This window comes from Megalobrama amblycephala, linkage group LG10, assembly GCF_018812025.1.
Source record: "Megalobrama amblycephala isolate DHTTF-2021 linkage group LG10, ASM1881202v1, whole genome shotgun sequence".
In the NCBI taxonomy this organism is placed as follows: Eukaryota; Metazoa; Chordata; class Actinopteri; order Cypriniformes; family Xenocyprididae; genus Megalobrama; species Megalobrama amblycephala.
The window spans coordinates 3,118,842-3,141,179 of record NC_063053.1 but is presented as its reverse complement, the minus strand read 5'-3'; the positions used below and the strand labels follow the sequence as shown (position 1 = coordinate 3,141,179).

Below are 22,338 nucleotides of genomic sequence, written 5' to 3'. Positions count from 1 at the left end.
TATATATATATATATATATATATATGTAAAATTAACATGGATGTCATTGATGTTAAAATGAATGTGAATGTGAATGTGAATAGCAGCTCAGATCCTTTGATGACAAATGTTTGGTTTAGGATTGAGATCTGTGATGATTACAGACTTTGAGTCACAGTTTGAGACACTGTTGAGATCTCTAAAGGAGATACATGTGACATTACTGAGATTGAGGGTCTTTTCTCTAAAACATCTAAGACGCAGTAGACTTCAGCAAAAGTCTCAGTTTGCTCTCTATTTAATCTCATTGCTGTCTAGGAGTATTGAGATGGAGATATTTGTTTTGACTCCTGTTTTAAAATGTGTCTAATTAGATTATAACTGCAATGGTTTTTATTTAATCCGTTCTCTTGTGTTAATCTGTAGAAGTGTACCGTCCTGTTGACCCGTGCCGCACCGACACTCATGACTGTGACGTCCCTGAACGCGCCCGCTGCAGCTACACCGGCGGATCTTCCTACATCTGCTCCTGCTTACCGGGATTCATGGGAGATGGACGAAGATGTCAGGGTGAGTTACTACTTCTCTGTTCCAGCTGTCACTACCTCTCTATACCAGACACGCTTTCATTTATAAGACAAGAAGAGCCGTGGGATGAGATGCGTTAGAAATTAGTCCCACACACAAGAGTGTTTTAAGGACAAAAACCAGACAAATGTCTTGAAATACAACATCTGAACAATGTTTTGAGGTGTGGTAACCATAATAAAAGCAGAATAATTAACTTGCCTTCACATTGTGGCCACATCACTACCTCAGGTGTGCATTATTTTCTAATAATTCAGCGGCCTGTCGTCAATTATTCCTTAATTGTTAGGGTCTGTTCACACAGAATGCATATTTACATTCCAGTGCACTAATGTTTCCAATGTTTTTCTAAGTAAATATGCATGCAATTATTTTTTTTTCTCTGTTAAAATAAGCCATCATCTATCTTTCTTTCTTTCTTTCTTTCTTTCTTTCTTTCTTTCTTTCTTTCTTTCTTTCTTTCTTTCTTTCTTTCTTTCTTTCAGACATAGACGAGTGTCAGGTGAGCCAGTGTCATGAGAATGCCGTCTGCTTCAACACACCTGGATCTTTCACCTGTCAGTGTAACCCTGGTTTCTATGGCGACGGATTCCGCTGCTCTACAGGTAGATTCCATCTGTCTTTTGGTTTATATCACATGGGAGTCTAATTCTTTCAAAGTGCTCTTCTTTCTTCTCATTTACTCAGACCAACAACTCTCACATTGAACTGCTTTGCAAGTTTATTCATATTCCTGTTAAATACCACTAAAGCCAAAGTATTTAATACTGGCATATTTTGAGAAAATTCATTAGTTTTTTGGACAGTGTGGCTTGCACATCATTGCTTAAGCATCCGACTTTGAGCAGCATTGCAAAGTTTCAATGTCTCAAGCAAATAGGAAGCAGCTCATTATGCTGTTACTTAGAGCTCTTTTCAAACCACAAACCTTATCAGTCGTTCTAATGACAGACGACCCACAACTCTTTAAATATTACAACATGACCTGACATCTTGACCTCTGCGTTAGAGGTTTAACCCTGCTGTCATGAATATCATCTCGACAGCTGCATGCCTGCTGGGAACTGGACAGCTGCTTTGGTTTCTCAGAGTTTTAAGACCCCGTGAAATCAAAATAGTTGAGTTTTGTGACGTTTAGTCCATGTTTCTGAGCTGGAAGGTCATCTATGTACTGGTGTTGTCATAAATAAACTTATATCAGAAATATACACTACCGTTCAAAGGTTTGGGTCTCTTCTGCTCACCAAGGCTGCATTTATTTGATCAAAAATACAGTAAAAATGTGAAATATTTTTACAATTTAAAATAGCTGTTGTCTATGTGAATATATAGTAAAATGTAATTTATTCCTGTGATCAAAGCTGAGTTTTCAGCATCATTACTCCAGTCTTCAGTGTCACATGATCCTTCAGAAATCATTCTGATATGATTTCTGCTGCTCAAGAAACATTTCTGATTATTATCAATGCTGAAAACAGTTGTGCTGCTTCATATTTTTATGGAAACCGTGATAGATTTTATTTCAGGATTCTTTGATGAATAGGCAGTTCAAAATAGCAACATTTATTCAATTTAATGCAATTTAATCACTTCAATTTAATGCATTCTTGCTGAATGTAAGTATCAATTTCTTTAAAAAAAAATCTTTCTGACCCCAAAGTTTTGAAAGGTAGTATACATTTAAATTTTACATGCTATTCCTTCTCAGAATAGTATTTAAAACATATTTTTTTACACAATTCTATATGCATTTTTTTTGTCCAATAAAATGTTCTCTAAATGAGGTTTGTATTAAATATGGGCCTCATTTTTATGCATTTTTATCTTATTTCTTGATTTTTGTAAAAAAATTTATTGAAAGGTTTCCTGAGATTTACCTTAATAATTCAAAACAATCTGTTGAGCATAACCTCATATTCTATTACCCATATTCATTGCAAGTTCTAAAAAAATATTTTTTTCATGCTTTAAAAATCTACTATGAGTGCCCGTATTGCCTAAATCTGTTCAAGCATGCTTCTCTTCTCTGTGTCATTTAGATTATGAGTGCTGTCATGATTGTGGTAGTAATGGTATTGATTAGTGTGCAGTTTTGTTGTTGTAACCTGATTTGCTGTCGATGGAAGAGCAGATGGGAGGTCTTGAGACTGGTGTAATGTTTCATAGCAAATCAGCTGGACTCACACCAGCATAAACTGTTGCAGATTTGAACCCTGGGCTTTAGCATTGATTGATTTTCCCTGGAAATACTGGAATTTCTTAGAAAGAGATGAAGATTGCATGATCCTCGATCTGTTTGGCTGGATAACTTTAGCATTGAGGCTCTGCTGGTTGATGTTGCACATACTTTTCACACACTAAATGTGTCAGTCGCTTTTCACGTTGACCAGGTGGCATCTACACTGCAACTAAACCAGGCTTTATGCTGATAGTCGAAAGTCTGGCTCTTTAAAATGTAATAGTTGCATTAATAATATCAGGTGTATGTGTTTTAAACTCTGTAAAGACTGACATATGACAAAGCCTGACATAGTCTAACAAAATTAATTTTATTCAATGGAACAGTTTATTTTAAAAAATCTAAGAAAACTGTTTTAATATGTGTGTTTTCGCTTGGTTTCATTTGATACATCTGGGTTTTATGGCACATATAGTATGATATACAGTACTGAGAATATGGATGAAAAACACCTTGAAATTCAGAGGCCCAAACTGAGAAAAATATGCAATTTGGTACAGATGCTGATATTTATATGGACAAAAAGTAAGATGAAATTCTGATGCTTGTAATGTAAATCAGTGAGATCTTTATAACAGTGTATATATATATATATATATATATATATATATATATATATATATATATCTGCCAATAATATGTATTAGTAAGATGATATTTAAATGCTTAGATTTATGATCAAAGCTCTGTAGTTTTAAAACATAATGCAATACAATGATGATTGAGAGATGAACAAATAAACCTTCCACAAAGGCCTGATGATCATATTTGATACTCATGATTTTTCTTATAAATGATGTCTGAATAATCAAGTGAACTGAAGTTGCTTCCGTTCAGCTGAAATATGACTAACAATATAAAGTTACTCTGTTTACTTGATAAAGATTTCAAAGCAGAAAGACACACAAATCACGAGCTGAAGGAAGAACAGTACAATTATACTAGAAGACCTTTACTTATTAAAAAAGTCTAAACTATTAATCAGACGACAGGAGTGTAGTAGACTGTGTGCGACAGGTTTATCAGCAAAGTTTTGATCATATTGATAATTTTAGAGGTCTTAGAAATGTACAGTAGGCTTTATAGGGTTAAGTGTGTGTGTATTTTTTTATTTGTTCAGAACAAGAGAAGACACGCTGCGAGCTGCACAGGGAGAGCGTCCTCGGCTCCGGGGCTGATCCCCGTGGTCCTCGTCCTGTGCCTGGTCAGTATGTGCCGACCTGTGATGACAATGGTGAGTATGAACCCATGCAGTGTCACGCCAGCATTCGGCAGTGCTGGTGCGTCGACCGCAATGGACTGGAGATCTCTGGCACCCGATTGGGACCCGGACGCTTTCCTGACTGTGAGTCCTCCACATGCTTTACTCATAAAGACTCTGTTCCAAAACTTAATGAGCTGCCTTGCTGTCTACACAGTCACCTGCCTTATAAGGCAGCAGCCTAACTGAAAATGGGAATCATTAGTGACTAATTTGGAATGCTTGTTTCAATACTCTAGTAAGCAAAGTAAATAAGACACACATGTTGGGTTATATAAATCATTCCAGTGTTATTATAGTTAAAGGGGACCTATAATGCCCCTTTAACAAGATGTAATATAAGTCTCTGGTGTCTCCAGAATGTGTCTGTGAAGTTTCAGCTCAAAATCCCCCACAGATCATTTATTATAGCTTGACAAATTTGCCCCTATTTGGGTGTGAGCAAAAACACGCTGTTTTTGTGTGTGTCCCTTTAAATGCAAATGAGCTGCTGCTCCCGCCCCCTTTCCAGAAGAGGGCGGAGCTTTAACAGCTCAACAACAACAAAGCTGGAGAATCTCACGCAGCCAAAATGAGGAAAGTGTTCAGCCTTACATTGTTCAAACCGGAGTCGACACTGATGGAGAGACTCAGGAAGAAGTTACAACTTTTAGACGTTTCTGAATGGTTAGTGGATAAATTGATGTAGTTGCTGTGGAGTTGAATCAACTCATCCACTAACATGTGCCGTCATGTTCATCTTTTGTGTTGAATTGACCCTTGTTTGTGATGCAGTCCAGCGCAAAATTAAGCTGTTAATAAAAACTATAACAGTGTCTCAATGATAATAAAATAACACTGAATCATAATTAATTATAAGTATATGTGAGTGGAAGTTTGTTGTAGTGCATTCTGGGAATTCTGCCAACCTTGGTGCAAGGATGCCCTAAAACAGCTGTTTTCAACCTCTTTGACTCCAAGGCCCCCTATTGGCAAAGAAAATAGTTGATGTCCTGTCAATATATTTCTAGTGTAATATCAAAGCTGCTCATTTTCAACTTTATTACTGTATTTACAGAAACTAGCAGTGGCAATATTTTAAAACAATGAAATAAAATAATAATATAATTAATTAAAGGGCACCCTTTTATGCCTTTCTTTGCATAATGCCCACCTACTGGCTGCTTTGGCCATTTGGGTAAGTGATTTCGCTATTGAGAAGATGTTGTTTTTTCATTACGAGGGCAAAAACATTGTATGGACTTCCCAAAATAGAGTTAACATAGATATAATACTCTTTACAGAAACCTGATTATGGTAAAGAGCATTACATTTCTGAAACACGCCCTAAGTGATTGACCAATCAGAGCAGACTAGGCTTTTGGGAAAGGCAGGCTTTAAAGGGATAGTACATCCATCGATCATAAAACATACTCCACATGGCTCCGGTGGGTTAATAAAGGCCTTCTGAAGCGAATCGATGCGTTTGTGTAAGAAAAATATCGTTATTTAAAACTTTATGAAGTAAAATAACGAGCTTCTGGCACGATATGCCATATGCATTCGACTTATATCTAAAAAGCGTTAGCATCCGCTATGTAGTGCACAATGCCATGACATACTACGATATGTCCTACGTTATAATGCATAGTACGTCGTGTCATTGTGTAATGTATTCTAGCAGACCCAAAAATCAAATTATGAGCATAAGATGGACACTTTAAAATATCTACATTTTATAATTCCAAAAGTTTAACTTTTTTTTTTTTTAAAACCAATGAATTTATATTACTTTTCTTGTCATTTGTAATTACAGTGTTTTTTAATGTTTTTTACTCACAAATAGCAATTTCTAAAAATATTATTAAACTATTATTATATAGCTTGACAATATAAAGGATAATAAAATTAATGAAATATAATAACCATGACTTCTTAAGACTTGTAAGGTTTATAAATCACACTTAAAATTCATTTTAAATAATTTTAAGCCATCTTGCGGCCCCCTTGGAAGTGTGTTGAGATTGAGAACCACTGGGAAAATACCTACATAGGCAGCTCATTAGGTTTTGGAACTAAGCCACTGTTTTTATTGACACATTGACAATTTTTTTGTACTTATAAGTGGTGAATTTCCATAGTCATAAGAATTCATTTAAATTCATCTGTTTCTCAGGTCCTGGTCATGAAGTGCCCGGCCCGATTAGACCAACACCCAACCCTAACATTAATCCTTTGCCTCCTGGCAGTCACGTCCTCTTCGCCCAGAGCGGGAAGATTGAGTATATTCCTCTGGAAGGTCACGACCTGAAGAAGAATGAAGCCAAGACTGCACTGCACCTCCCGGTAAAGCTTTAACCCGGCGTGTCTGTTAGTGTAATGAAGAAGAAGACAGTTTAAACTAGTGATGGGAGATGTTTCGAAGTGTTCAAAACGCTGGTGAAGCCTGCTGGCAAAAACATGCATAAAAACAACTTTTGCAATGTTTTATTGAAAGTGCAATCTATTTAATGCAATTAACAAATCTCCTAATGCCATGTATTTAATTAAATATGTGTTATTTTATTGATTTGTTTGTTTCATGGAGAGCTTGGTTAATCAGGCCAACTCTTTTATTTTATTATACGTATGTTCAAAAAAATCTCTACACATTCATAAAACTGATCCAAGATCAGGTAAAAACCATATAGACACTGGTTCATGGGCTCACAGAGATCATTGCAAAACATTTTGAAACAGTTATGACATAATGAAGCCTCGTTTACTGAAATCATGTGACTTTGGCAGTTTGATACGGGCTCCGAATCACTGGTTCAAAACAAATGATTTGCAAGGGTTTCAGAGCTTGAAATCGCCCATCACATACTTGAAATGCGGTCTGGTACATTGAGTACAAGTTGGTGTATCTAGGAGTGCTTGCGTGGAGTTTGTTTTAGGCTGAATGCACGTCATTCAAACTGTGTTATGCTGTGTTATCCCTGATTCATTCTGCTGCTTTGAGACTCTGGTATGCGTTAATGCAAACCCTGTTTAGTAACTTCAGAGTGAACGTGTCACTGTGGTTTGCCTTCTGCTGCTCGCAGTTTGTCTCTCTCGGCTAAATTGTTGATAACACGGAGCCAGAGAACTGCTGGGGGGATCGCTGGGGAATTTTAGGATTGCTTAACCTTGTTTTTCTTGGAAATATTCGTATGAGAGAAATTGTGTTTATCAGGGCCATATGCTGCCTGTGCTGATTACATAACCTCATCGGCCTTTAACCGTAAGAATGTGAGGAGAGATTCCAGGAGAAACAGACTGGACTATTTACAAAAGAAAATGATGTTAGCATGCGTGTTTTTTACACACTTGTGACTTGATTAGGAAGTATAAAAATGTACATTATTACAGTCCAAAAGTTTGGGTTCGGTGAGATTTTTTTAAAATGTTTTTTTTTAATATAAAAAATACAGTAAAAACTGTAATATTGTGAAATATTTTTAGCATTTAAAATAGCTGTTTTCTATGTGAATATATAGTAAAGTGTAATTTATTCCTGTGATCAAAGCTGAATTTTCAGCATCATTACTCCAGTCTTCATTGTCACATGATCCTTTTTGTGGAAACTGTGATGCATTTTATTTTTCAGGATTCTTCAATGAATAGAAAGTTAAAAAAACAGCCTTTATTTGAAATAGAAATTTCTGTAACATTATAAATGTCTTTTCTGTCTATTTTCGATCAATTTAATGCTTCCTAGCTGAATAAATAAATAAAAAATTTTACTTACCCCAAACTTTTGAACGGTAGTGTATTATTAAAGTATACATTTTAGTATAAACAAATTGAGAAATTGACCTATGCTAATGCTAATAATAACCTTAAAATAAATAAATAAATAAAAACAAAAACCTGATTTCCACAGAATTAAAAGGCCCATCATTCATAGATATGCTCATCTCTTGCTTTTTGCGTGTTTACTATATGTGACCCTGGACCACAAAAACAGTCATAAGTGGCACGGGTATATTTATAGCAATAGCCAACAAGAAAATTAAAAATTAATTTTATTGGTAAAAATTATCGATTTTTCTTTTATGCCAAAAATCATTAGGATATTTAGTAAAGATCATGTTCCATGAAGATATTTTGTACATTTCCTACCCTAAATATATCAAAACATTATTTTTGTGAGTGGATATGCATTGCTAAGGACTACATTTGGACAACTTTAAAGGCGATTTTCTCAATATTTTGATTTTTTTGCACCCTCAGATTCCAGATTTTCAAATAGTTGTATGTCGGCCAACGGAATGGTCAACGGAAAGCTTATTTATTTTAAAAAATTGACCCTTATGACTTGTTTTGTGGTTCAGGGTCACATATATCTTTGCTGTTTTGCTGTAACATTCAGCTAGCTGTTTTTAACATATTTTATGATGGTTAATAATATTGAGCACCATACATTTCAGATAATATTGGGTGTGTTAGTATATATTACATCATCTTCCCAAAGGTAAGATGTCGCCTATAACAAAGACTTTATAGACGGTGCACTCATTTTTCTTATGAATGGGAGAAAGTGCAATGTGCAATATGGCACAATAAGTCCCGCCTTCTAAATAAAATAGCCAATCGCTGATTGATAAAGTCATCGTGTCACTGCAGCTGCTGTTTGAAGCTCCGGTTGCTATTGAAACAGTGTTTTAAGAAGTGCGCTTAGGACTGCTCATGCGCATTAGCCGGTCTAGACTAAAAAATACACTTTTTAACGCTATTTGAGCATAAGTAACAACATTTATGGGACAGTTCATGTCAGATTTTCTTGCTGATTTGAAATATGTTATTTAATTGTAAGTTCAGCTAGCAGTTTTTGAGATTTCAGGATTCCCCCATTCAAATAGCTGGACCGAAATAGCTGCCTGGAGGCGTTGCAAATATGGCAGCCTTGTGAACAGACTTTCCTTGAAAGGGACTTTGGCTATGCAGTGCATTATAGGAAATGTCAGCACTCGTGGTGGGTGTTTTAAACTGTTCAGACGGTTGTGTAAACATGCACAACCTTAGGGTTTAAATATAAAAGGCTTTATATTTTCATCTATTGGCCCCCTGAAATTTACTTTTTAGGGGTCATTGTGTGCAGCACTGTGGGAAATCATAGATCTGAATGAATTTTCATTCCCATCTGCTCTCATTTATTGCTCACATGTTAACATTTACTGTAATGACTAACATCAGTGAAGCTTATTAAACAAGGGGAAATTCAGCTATGCGTTAGTAACAAAACTGGCCCGACAGTCATTTGACTCACTCACATTCTGATGTTTTGTCTAGACAGCAGTTCACAGACAGACATATATATGAATGCCTGTGGGTAACAGACATTCATATGTGATCTTAAACTCTTCCATGGATATTTGTGTGATCTTTTTATGGTTTTTGCAGGAGAAATTGGTGATTGGAATTGCTTATGACTGCACGGAGAAGATGGTGTATTGGACAGACATCAGCACACCTGCCATTAGCAAAGCTAATCTACAAGGAGGAGAACCCATCCATCTCATTAAATCAGGTTCATTTAGACTCGTCCTAATGTCTTTCCAAACCTGCATGATTCACCGTCTTCAAAAGAGTGTTTTTCTATACAATAAAAGTGACATTCATTTTGATATCATGGGACACTGGTTAAAATCATCTCAAGCTAGAGGTAGGATCACTATCCACAATCTTTTTCATGATTGTTTTTAAGACTAGTTGTTTTTTTGCTAGTTACTGAGCAGTACACTGTGGAACTTGTTTCCACCAGGGAATAAGAAATAAAAAAGGTAGTTGTGACATTTTAACCCAAAAATCTGACATTTTTCTTGCAATGGCAAGTTTGTATTTAGCAAATAAACTCATTACAATATAAAGTCTGAATTGTACGGAAGAGGATTAGGGCCAAGCAATAATAAAAAAATAAAACCATCTCGAGAATAAACTCGAAACATTTTGAGAAAAAAGTCGAGATAAAATGTTGAGAATAAAGTCATTAAATTACGAGAAAAAAGTCGTTAAATTACGATAACAAATTCGTTAAATTATGAGAAAAATGTTGTTAAATTTCGAGAAAAGTCGAGATAAAATGTTGAGAATAAAGTCGTTAAATTATGAGAAAAAAGTTTTTAAATTACAAGAACAAACTCGTTAAATTATGAGAACAAATTCGTTAAATTACGAATTTGTTCTCATAATTTAACGACTTTTTTCTCGTAATTTAATGACTTTATTCTCATAATTTAATGAGTTTATTCTCATAATTTAATGAGTTTATTCTCAACATTTTATCTTGACTTTTTTCTCTAAATTTAACAACTTTAATCAGGAGATGGTTTCATTTTTTTATTATTGCTTGGCCCTAATCCTCTTCCGTAGAATTGCTGGATATAAATTTGCAATTCTGAGAAAAAAATCTTAAAAAGTTGCAGTTACCTTTTTATTTTTTATTCCATGGTGGAAACAAGTACCCATTAAAAAAAAAAAAAAAAAAAATTATATATATATTTAAAAATGTAATATATTTAAAAAGTACGTCAGAACAGTGTGCAAGTTAAATCTATCGTTTATCTAATGTTTATTTACATTCTGAAACATTCCCATAATGTTTGCAAAATGATAAAACCGAAAACCTACATATTTGTGCAACTAATAGAATGTGCACTGTAGCACAATACTAACCATCTCAATGTAAAAGCAGGTCGTGGAGATATTTTAATCATTCCCGTCTAATACAGTCATATCACACACCACTATCTCATCCTGACATTTGTTTCAGATCTTGGCAGTCCTGAGGGTATCGCAATTGACCATCTGGGCAGAAACATGTTCTGGACAGACTCCATGAAGGACAGAATTGAAGTTTCCACTTTAGACGGATCCCAGCGACGTGTCTTGGTTAACACAGACCTGGTTAACCCGAGAGCCATCCTCGCCGACCCCACCAATGGGTGTGTGACTAATTAGGAGCAACCAGTGGCCAGTTGCATAAATGGCTTAGACTAGTTAGTCTTTAATTTCTTTACATTAATACTGGTCAACTTACATAAAAAGGTAGATTGTTCTAATTTGAATCAGAAAAGTAAGACTGACTAGTTGGTCAGACTAGTTATTAAGTTATTATTTTATACAGCTGGCCACAAGGTCTAAAATTAACACTTCAAATGTGAGGGACAGAGTGGTTTTGGCAAGTAAAGAAAATGCTACTTTCCTCTCAGATAGAAATGCAATGTAGTACATGTTTAAATCAAATTGTATGAATGATAATCTGACTCTTTAAGCGATTCAATAATATTCAATAAAAAAGGCTTTTTACACAGGTGAGTTAAGGCTGCTCAGTGCCCGCTCAAAATTCTGTGTAAAGACATAATGCTGCATAAAAGCCAGACCAAATTATGCCTGCTCTGACCCACCTCAGTCTCTAGTGTCAAAGTATACAGTTGAAATTGCTGTGTAAGTGTCACCTCATTAAAGTCTGTATAAAGACACCGTAATGCCAGCTCTGAAGAGCTTATGTGCCACATTTGTAAATGCCTCCGCGTTAAACAGTGTGTTAAGACACCTAAATGCCAGCTCTGAAGCGCTTATGTGCCACATTTGTAAATGCCTCAGCATTAAACAGTGTTAAGACACCTAAATGCCAGCTCTGAAGTGCTTCTGTGCCACATTTGTAAATGCCTCCGCATTAAACAGTGTTAAGACACCTAAATGCCAGCTCTGAAGCGCTTCTGTGCCACATTTGTAAATGCCTCGGCATTAAACAGTGTGTTAAGACACCTAAATGCCAGCTCTGAAGCGCTTCTGTGCCACATTTGTAAATGCCTCGGCATTAAACAGCGTGTTAAGACACCTAAATGCCAGCTCTGAAGCGCTTCTGTGCCACATTTGTAAATGCCTCGGCATTAAACAGCGTGTTAAGACACCTAAATGCCAGCTCTGAAGCGCTTCTGTGCCACATTTGTAAATGCCTCGGCATTAAACAGCGTGTTAAGACACCTAAATGCCAGCTCTGAAGCGCTTCTGTGCCACATTTGTAAATGCCTCGGCATTAAACAGCGTGTTAAGACACCTAAATGCCAGCTCTGAAGCGCTTCTGTGCCACATTTGTAAATGCCTCAGCATTAAACAGTGTTAAGACACCTAAATGCCAGCTCTGAAGCGCTTCTGTGCCACATTTGTAAATGCCTCCGCATTAAACAGCGTGTTAAGACACCTAAATGCCAGCTCTGAAGCGCTTCTGTGCCACATTTGTAAATGCCTCGGCATTAAACAGCGTGTTAAGACACCTAAATGCCAGCTCTGAAGCGCTTCTGTGCCACATTTGTAAATGCCTCGGCATTAAACAGCGTGTTAAGACACCTAAATGCCAGCTCTGAAGCGCTTCTGTGCCACATTTGTAAATGCTTCAGCATTAAACAGTGTTAAGACACCTAAATGCCAGCTCTGAAGCGCTTCTGTGCCACATTTGTAAATGCCTCAGCATTAAACAGTGTTAAGACACCTAAATGCCAGCTCTGAAGCGCTTCTGTGCCACATTTGTAAATGCCTCCGCATTAAACAGTGTTAAGACACCTAAATGCCAGCTCTGAAGCGCTTCTGTGCCACATTTGTAAATGCCTCAGCATTAAACAGTGTTAAGACACCTAAATGCCAGCTCTGAAGCGCTTCTGTGCCACATTTGTAAATGCCTCCGCATTAAACAGCGTGTTAAGACACCTAAATGCCAGCTCTGAAGCGCTTCTGTGCCACATTTGTAAATGCCTCGGCATTAAACAGCGTGTTAAGACACCTAAATGCCAGCTCTGAAGCGCTTCTGTGCCACATTTGTAAATGCCTCAGCATTAAACAGTGTTAAGACACCTAAATGCCAGCTCTGAAGCGCTTCTGTGCCACATTTGTAAATGCCTCAGCATTAAACAGTGTTAAGACACCTAAATGCCAGCTCTGAAGCGCTTCTGTGCCACATTTGTAAATGCCTCCGCATTAAACAGTGTTAAGACACCTAAATGCCAGCTCTGAAGCGCTTCTGTGCCACATTTGTAAATGCCTCCGCATTAAACAGTGTTAAGACACCTAAATGCCAGCTCTGAAGCGCTTCTGTGCCACATTTGTAAATGCCTCAGCATTAAACAGTGTTAAGACACCTAAATGCCAGCTCTGAAGCGCTTCTGTGCCACATTTGTAAATGCCTCCGCATTAAACAGTGTTAAGACACCTAAATGCCAGCTCTGAAGCGCTTCTGTGCCACATTTGTAAATGCCTCCGCATTAAACAGTGTTAAGACACCTAAATGCCAGCTCTGAAGCGCTTCTGTGCCACATTTGTAAATGCCTCCGCATTAAACAGTGTTAAGACACCTAAATGCCAGCTCTGAAGCGCTTCTGTGCCACATTTGTAAATGCCTCAGCATTAAACAGTGTTAAGACACCTAAATGCCAGCTCTGAAGCGCTTCTGTGCCACATTTGTAAATGCCTCCGCATTAAACAGTGTTAAGACACCTAAATGCCAGCTCTGAAGCGCTTCTGTGCCACATTTGTAAATGCCTCGGCATTAAACAGCGTGTTAAGACACCTAAATGCCAGCTCTGAAGCGCTTCTGTGCCACATTTGTAAATGCCTCGGCATTAAACAGCGTGTTAAGACACCTAAATGCCAGCTCTGAAGCGCTTCTGTGCCACATTTGTAAATGCCTCGGCATTAAACAGCGTGTTAAGACACCTAAATGCCAGCTCTGAAGCGCTTCTGTGCCACATTTGTAAATGCCTCAGCATTAAACAGTGTTAAGACACCTAAATGCCAGCTCTGAAGCGCTTCTGTGCCACATTTGTAAATGCCTCCGCATTAAACAGTGTTAAGACACCTAAATGCCAGCTCTGAAGCGCTTCTGTGCCACATTTGTAAATGCCTCCGCATTAAACAGCGTGTTAAGACACCTAAATGCCAGCTCTGAAGCGCTTCTGTGCCACATTTGTAAATGCCTCGGCATTAAACAGCGTGTTAAGACACCTAAATGCCAGCTCTGAAGCGCTTCTGTGCCACATTTGTAAATGCCTCGGCATTAAACAGCGTGTTAAGACACCTAAATGCCAGCTCTGAAGCGCTTCTGTGCCACATTTGTAAATGCCTCAGCATTAAACAGTGTTAAGACACCTAAATGCCAGCTCTGAAGCGCTTCTGTGCCACATTTGTAAATGCCTCCGCATTAAACAGCGTGTTAAGACACCTAAATGCCAGCTCTGAAGCGCTTCTGTGCCACATTTGTAAATGCCTCCGCATTAAACAGCGTGTTAAGACACCTAAATGCCAGCTCTGAAGCGCTTCTGTGCCACATTTGTAAATGCCTCGGCATTAAACAGCGTGTTAAGACACCTAAATGCCAGCTCTGAAGCGCTTCTGTGCCACATTTGTAAATGCCTCAGCATTAAACAGTGTTAAGACACCTAAATGCCAGCTCTGAAGCGCTTCTGTGCCACATTTGTAAATGCCTCAGCATTAAACAGTGTTAAGACACCTAAATGCCAGCTCTGAAGCGCTTCTGTGCCACATTTGTAAATGCCTCCGCATTAAACAGTGTTAAGACACCTAAATGCCAGCTCTGAAGCGCTTCTGTGCCACATTTGTAAATGCCTCCGCATTAAACAGTGTTAAGACACCTAAATGCCAGCTCTGAAGCGCTTCTGTGCCACATTTGTAAATGCCTCCGCATTAAACAGTGTTAAGACACCTAAATGCCAGCTCTGAAGCGCTTCTGTGCCACATTTGTAAATGCCTCCGCATTAAACAGTGTTAAGACACCTAAATGCCAGCTCTGAAGCGCTTCTGTGCCACATTTGTAAATGCCTCCGCATTAAACAGTGTTAAGACACCTAAATGCCAGCTCTGAAGCGCTTCTGTGCCACATTTGTAAATGCCTCCGCATTAAACAGTGTTAAGACACCTAAATGCCAGCTCTGAAGCGCTTCTGTGCCACATTTGTAAATGCCTCCGCATTAAACAGTGTTAAGACACCTAAATGCCAGCTCTGAAGCGCTTCTGTGCCACATTTGTAAATGCCTCCGCATTAAACAGTGTTAAGACACCTAAATGCCAGCTCTGAAGCGCTTCTGTGCCACATTTGTAAATGCCTCCGCATTAAACAGTGTTAAGACACCTAAATGCCAGCTCTGAAGCGCTTCTGTGCCACATTTGTAAATGCCTCCGCATTAAACAGTGTTAAGACACCTAAATGCCAGCTCTGAAGCGCTTCTGTGCCACATTTGTAAATGCCTCCGCATTAAACAGTGTTAAGACACCTAAATGCCAGCTCTGAAGCGCTTCTGTGCCACATTTGTAAATGCCTCAGCATTAAACAGTGTTAAGACACCTAAATGCCAGCTCTGAAGCGCTTCTGTGCCACATTTGTAAATGCCTCCGCATTAAACAGTGTTAAGACACCTAAATGCCAGCTCTGAAGCGCTTCTGTGCCACATTTGTAAATGCCTCGGCATTAAACAGCGTGTTAAGACACCTAAATGCCAGCTCTGAAGCGCTTCTGTGCCACATTTGTAAATGCCTCGGCATTAAACAGCGTGTTAAGACACCTAAATGCCAGCTCTGAAGCGCTTCTGTGCCACATTTGTAAATGCCTCAGCATTAAACAGTGTTAAGACACCTAAATGCCAGCTCTGAAGTGCTTCTGTGCCACATTTGTAAATGCCTCCGCATTAAACAGTGTTAAGACACCTAAATGCCAGCTCTGAAGCGCTTCTGTGCCACATTTGTAAATGCCTCCGCATTAAACAGCGTGTTAAGACACCTAAATGCCAGCTCTGAAGCGCTTCTGTGCCACATTTGTAAATGCCTCAGCATTAAACAGCGTGTTAAGACACCTAAATGCCAGCTCTGAAGCGCTTCTGTGCCACATTTGTAAATGCCTCAGCATTAAACAGCGTGTTAAGACACCTAAATGCCAGCTCTGAAGCGCTTCTGTGCCACATTTGTAAATGCCTCAGCATTAAACAGCGTGTTAAGACACCTAAATGCCAGCTCTGAAGCGCTTCTGTGCCACATTTGTAAATGCCTCAGCATTAAACAGCGTGTTAAGACACCTAAATGCCAGCTCTGAAGCGCTTCTGTGCCACATTTGTAAATGCCTCAGCATTAAACAGTGTTAAGACACCTAAATGCCAGCTCTGAAGCGCTTCTGTGCCACATTTGCAATGAAAATTTGGCATAATAATAATAATACCATTTTGTTTACTCATTCTTGGCATTATGTGATTTCCAAAGTACCACAAATTTGCGAAGTGTTTTCAATGTCTGTTTCTCCATCAGCTACATCTACTGGGCCGACTGGAACAGGGACTCCCCCAAAATTGAGATGGCTTACATGGACGGCACAAATCGGAGGGTCCTGGCCAAGGATGACTTGAGCCTCCCCAACGGTTTAACTTACGACCCTCGGACGTCTCTGCTGTGCTGGGCGGATGCCGGTATGGCTCTAGTTCAGACCTCACGCTGAGAAACATTCACTAGTGCAATAAAGTCACAGCAGTTTGAGCCTCTCGGCAGGAAAACAACTTATTTTGATCACTTGTTTAGCTTATTAAAGCCACAAGCTCCATAAAATGCTTTGCTTGGTTGAAACCTTTGTATTAATGGTGATGTTTGGTGTTTTTGATGCAGGTACACATAAAGTGGAGTGCATGAATCCGCAGCAGGGCAGTCGGACGCAGCTTATGGAGGGAATTCAGTATCCCTTCGGAATGACTACTGATGGAAAGAACCTCTACTACACTGACTGGACGAGGTGAACCTTCCCTTAAACAACATTACGCTTTAATGAGAAGTTAACTGAAATCATGTGCTTTCAACAAATGGTTACATCGTTGCATCATAGGCCCCTCCCACTGGCGTTCAGTTGTTTAACCTACCTACGAATTCATTACCACATATAAAACCGTAATTTACAGACAAAAGGCCCTATTTTAACGTCACTTTTCATCAGTTTAATGCATTCTTGCTGAATTAAAGTAGGGGTACTTTATTGACCCCAAACCTTTGAATGGTAGGGTATTATAAGAGAATAACAGGAATAATGCGAACATCTGGGTCCAAAATTTGTGCAGAAAATCATCAGATTTGGTCTGGCCTTGATGGTGTTTGTTTGTGGTTCAGGATAGTAAAGCAAGGTCAAGGTTCAGTCCACTAAACCTGTGAGCTCAACAGCTCTCTGTTCTTCTGAAGCCTTCATGTGTCTATTTGCCAGCACAGATTCCCTCAACAGCAGCAGGCACAGATTTGGCGCTTTAACCCTGGATGTGTTTGCTATGCAGAGACGCTGAGGTCAGGTCAAGAGGCCTGTTTCAAGGCTTGTGGCAGCTGTGTGCAATTTCACAGCCTGTCCAGTGGCCTCTCTCTGATCTTCCTACAGCTTTTTGCTCTCTGTTAGTGACAGTCACAATGGAGCATATTATAGTAATTAATAATAATGAGCAGTGCAAAAACAACTTGTTATAGCAGTGAGAATTTGGGAGGAAAATGTGCTTAATTTTCATGAAATGATGCAAAACAGTCTTAATTGTTCTTAAAGGTGCAGTATGTAATAATTTTGTCCGCTAGAGGTCGCTAGAAGCCTATTCAAAACAAAGGCGTAGCTTGATGACGGCAAGTTTGAGCACGGAATCTTGGGACATGTGGTCTCCATCTCAACGGACGGTGCAAAAGAATAGGGATTGGAGTCAGGAAGAAATCATGTTCATGGATGAGATTATTAACGTTACTGTAGTGTGAATCAGAGCAGGAGCGAATGTTGTGGAGCTGAACGAGGAACTGGAGCGATTGATCAACACACGCCTCACGAGCAGCGGGACTTTTATTATGTCACAGTCGCCGGCGCCGCTTCCGCTTTTCTAATCATGAGTATGAGGTAACGCAGCTGTTTATCATATTAGATACATTTGAGAGTGTTGAAAATGATGTTATAACGTTACTCTGTGCGTTCACTCGGCGGCTGCTGTGAGACACTGTTACACACTGCAGTAAGATAGATCAATTTTACAATATCATATTAAATGCTGGATGGCTTGTGTTGATAAATGGCATGCAATTAATTTTAAAACTTATTGTATTATGGAGAAAATGCTGTATTACTGTTACTAAAAATAAAGCTGCATCTGATTATGCTATGTTAGCTACTTCACAAAATGTTTTCTCTGAGGCATGGTAAAGCATGGTACTCGCAAAAGATCAAGAAAATTTGATTTAAACAATAAGACTAAACGTGTTGAGCTATAAAACAATAATTAGTTTTCTGTCTATAAATATATCAAAACAGTTGTTCCCTTGTCTATTAAAACATGTAAATATTAAAGCGTCTTTGGTGTTTCCATGGTTTCTACAAAATAAAAGCGGAAACCGAGGGTAACGCGGGTATGACGCAATTGACAGGCGACTCCTCACACGTCCCGCAGCCTTGGGTAAAATTGCAATTTTCTCACGATTCACAAATAGTTGGAAACATTTGGGACATTGTAAGTACTCAAGTGAACAAAATATATAACACTGGCCTAGTGGTTTTTGGATATTTTACTGCAAAAATATCACATATTGCACCTTTAATGCAAAATGCAATTCTCAGTTTTTCTTCTTTTGATTTTGATTTTATTTTTGTTTTGAAGTCTCTTCTGCTCACCAAGGCTGCATTTATCTGATAAAAATATAGTAAAAATTGTGAAATATTATTACAATTAAAAATATGTTTTCTGAATATATTGTCAAATGTAATTTATTCCTGTGATGCAAAGCTGTATTTTCAGCATCATTCCAGTCTTCAGTGTCACATGATCCTTCAGAAATCATTCTAATATGATGATTTGCTGCTTAAGAAACATTTATGATTATTGTCAGTGTCTGCATAATTTTTTTGTGGAAAACGGGATACCATTCTAAAGAAAGATTTTAAAAATGAACAAAACCTTCCTTTTATTCATCAAGGATGCATTAAATTGATCAAAAGTGACATTAAAGATGTTACAAAAGGATTCTATTTCAAATAAATGCTGTTTTTTTGGACTTTCTATTCATCAAAGATTAACAAAAATATTAAGTATCAAAAACAGTTTTCAACAATGATAATTATAAGAACCTTTATTAATAATTGAGCACCAAAAATAATTGAAGGATCATGTGACACTGAAGACTGGAGTAATGACGCTGAAAATTCAGCTTTGATCACAGGAATGAATTACATTTTACTATATATTAAAATAGAAAATGATTTTAAGTGTATTTCTGATCAAATTAATGCAGCCTTGGTGAGCAGAAGAGACTTCTTTCAAAAACATCATCTTCATTATTCATATATACTGTACATTCATATGTATCATAAACATAAAGAGTATTTCCTGATGGTTGTGTGTGTTTTTGTTGGATCAGAGGTGCTGTAGTCGTGGTGGATCGCTACTCTAGAAGAGAAGTCGATGAGTTCCAGCCTCAGAAACGAACACGTCTGTACGGGATCACCACCGCACACGCCCACTGCCCCTCTGGTATGGTTTCTCTTTCTCATGTGTTTCAGTTCTTAGGGCCCGTTCACACCAAGATCTATAACTTTAAAGATAACTATATAATCATCCACACCAGCGGACGATATCGTTCTGTTTATTACACCTGACAGGTGAAGTGAATAACACTGATTATCTCTTCATCACGGCACCTGTTAGTGTGTGGATATATTAGGCAGCAAGTGAACATTTAGTCGATGTGTTAGAAGCAGGAAAAATGGGCAAGCGTAAGGATTTGAGCGAGTTTGACAAGAGCCAAATTGTGATGGCTAGACGACTGGGTCAGAGCATCTCCAAAACTGCAGCTCTTGTGGGTGTTCCCGGTCTGCAGTGGTCAGTATCTATCAAAAGTGCTCCAAGGAAGGAACAGTGGTGAACCGGCGACAGGGTCATGGGCGGCCGAGGCTCATTGATGCACGTGGGGAGCAAAGGCTGGTCCGTGTGGTCTGATCCAACAGACGAGCTGCTGTAGCTCAAACTGCTCAAGAAGTTAATGCTGGTTCTGATAGAAAGGTGTCAGAATACACAGTGCATCAGTTTGTTGCGTATGGAGCTGCATAGCTGCAGACCAGTCAGGGTGCCCATGCTGACCCCTGTCCACCGCCGAAAGAGCCAACAGTGGACATGTGAGCATCAGAACTGGACCACAGAGCAATGGAAGAAGGTGGCCTGGTCTGATGAATCACGTGGATGGCCGGGTGCGTGTGCGTCGCTTACCTGGGGAACACATGGCACCAGGATGCACTATGGGAAGAAGGCAAGCCGGCGGAGGCAGTGTGATGCTTTGGGCAATGTTCTGCTGGGAAACCTTGGGTCCTGCCATCCATGTGGATGTTACTTTGACATGTACCACCTACCTAAGCATTGTTGAGACCATGTACACCCTTTCATGGAAACAGTATTCCCTGGTGGCTGTGGCCTCTTTCAGCAGGATAATGCTCCTGACACAAAGCAAAAATGGTTCAGGAATGGAGGAATTTGAGGAGCACAACAACGAGTTTGAGGTGTTGACTTGGCCTCCAAATTCCCCAGATCTCAATCCAATCGAGCATCTGTGGGATGTGCTGAACAAACAAGTCCGATCCATGGAGGCACAACTTACAGGACTTAAAGGATCTGCTGCTAACATCTTGGTGTCAGATACCACAGCACACCTTCAGGGGTCTAGAGGAGTCCATCCTCGACTGGTCAGGGCTGTTTTGGCAGCAACATAATATTAGGAAGGTGGTCATAATGTTATGCCTGATCGGTGTATACATATATATATGGTTTATTATTGTAACCTATCAGATGGTATTTAGGTGTTTGAGGCTATTTTTATATGAAACAGCCAGTGTTGCATTTCATATTTTAATCTGAACCCCTAAAACAAAGTTTGAAATGATCATAATTTAATACAGCTAATGTGAGATGGTCAATGTTCCCCATCAGGTCAAAACTACTGCTCGACCAATAACGGAGGCTGCACTCACTTGTGTCTGGCGACACCTGCTGGCCGCTCATGCAGATGTCCAGACAACGCTGTAGGACTGGGCTGTGTGGAACGGGAAGGCAGGAACTGAAGATTCAGAGAAATGTGAGCTATTACATGGCAGTTCCTTCACGACCGTTCATCTAAACATTATTGGTTGTGAAGCTCCTTCCTTCATGATCAACTGAAAAGCCACACTCTCTATTAAAGATTATGAAATGCATTCTTGCCTTAAATATGCTCACGGTGCTTTAAAGAGCAATTAAATGCTAATGAGGTCATTGTGAATATCTCTTTTCAAACAGCAGAGTATCCTTTAAGAGGTAAAGAAATAAAGATACAATTGTGAAATAACCTGACATAAATAAATGTTTACACATACAACTTGGCAATAAAATCATATTTTGTTTATTTAGCCTTGTCGTATTTTTATATATTGTTCGAGTGCTTGTTTTCTAATTAAAACTCTCATGCTGTGATAATGAATCTCAGCACAGGTAAATAAAGCACTTGTGCTCAGGAATAACCACCAGATGGCAACAGCAGCCTAAAAATCAGCTGAAAATGTCCCTTTTCTGGTTATTCTCTTCTCTTTGACTGTTCACATCATTAATTACATCATAATATTCTTTGATTTATGTACTTATTGTTATTATTTTACATTTAACAATTGTGTTATCAAGTGTTGTCGCCACTGAAAAATTTCCGCTGATTTCAGTATGATAACTAGTAATATATTTCAAGTAAATTAATAGAAATTATCAAATATGGACACTGTTTTTTTCTCAAACAGCCTTTCTGTTATGATCATGGAATTAATACTGTAAAGTCTGATAAGTAAAAACATTTTGAGATGAAAAAATGCATTTTTGACGATGCATTTAAATTTATACAAACATATGATTAAATACACTGCCATCCAAAAGTTTAAAAACACCCCTGGCAAAGTGTGGTTTTGGACGATATTATAATTTTTTGGTGCAAATACATTAAAGTAACTTGACATTATCATTGAAGACCAGCAATAATAATTTTTATTTTCATTACATAATAATGGCAATATATACAAAGTCAGACATGCCCCTTTGCCAGCTGTGATGCTGGTTACTGGTTTAAACTTGGCCCAGGTTTGTAAAAGATTTTTGGGTCAGCACACCTTAATAGCTTCAACAATTGATTGCCAATTAAGTTTAGAATACAATGAACCAATCAGAACCCAGTTTAGGATTTTGATGAATCGAATTATTATTTTTTTTTCTATGTA

General features: G+C 38.5%; 1 protein-coding gene across 1 annotated transcript in view; it reads left to right on the top strand.

The window, feature by feature from the left end:
* Positions 1–21,489, top strand: part of nid1a (nidogen 1a) — a 39,511-nt gene extending 18,022 nt beyond the window's left edge. The window contains exons 11-20 of the mRNA XM_048203969.1: positions 406–549; positions 1,053–1,172; positions 3,927–4,151; positions 6,223–6,392; positions 9,471–9,597; positions 10,840–11,011; positions 16,374–16,531; positions 16,725–16,848; positions 19,476–19,588; positions 21,035–21,489. Of these exons, the coding sequence (XP_048059926.1) occupies positions 406–549; positions 1,053–1,172; positions 3,927–4,151; positions 6,223–6,392; positions 9,471–9,597; positions 10,840–11,011; positions 16,374–16,531; positions 16,725–16,848; positions 19,476–19,588; positions 21,035–21,165 (1,484 nt within the window). The 3' untranslated portion in view covers positions 21,166–21,489. The remainder of the gene's footprint in view (positions 1–405; positions 550–1,052; positions 1,173–3,926; positions 4,152–6,222; positions 6,393–9,470; positions 9,598–10,839; positions 11,012–16,373; positions 16,532–16,724; positions 16,849–19,475; positions 19,589–21,034) is intronic.
* Positions 21,490–22,338: the final 849 nt, after the last annotated feature.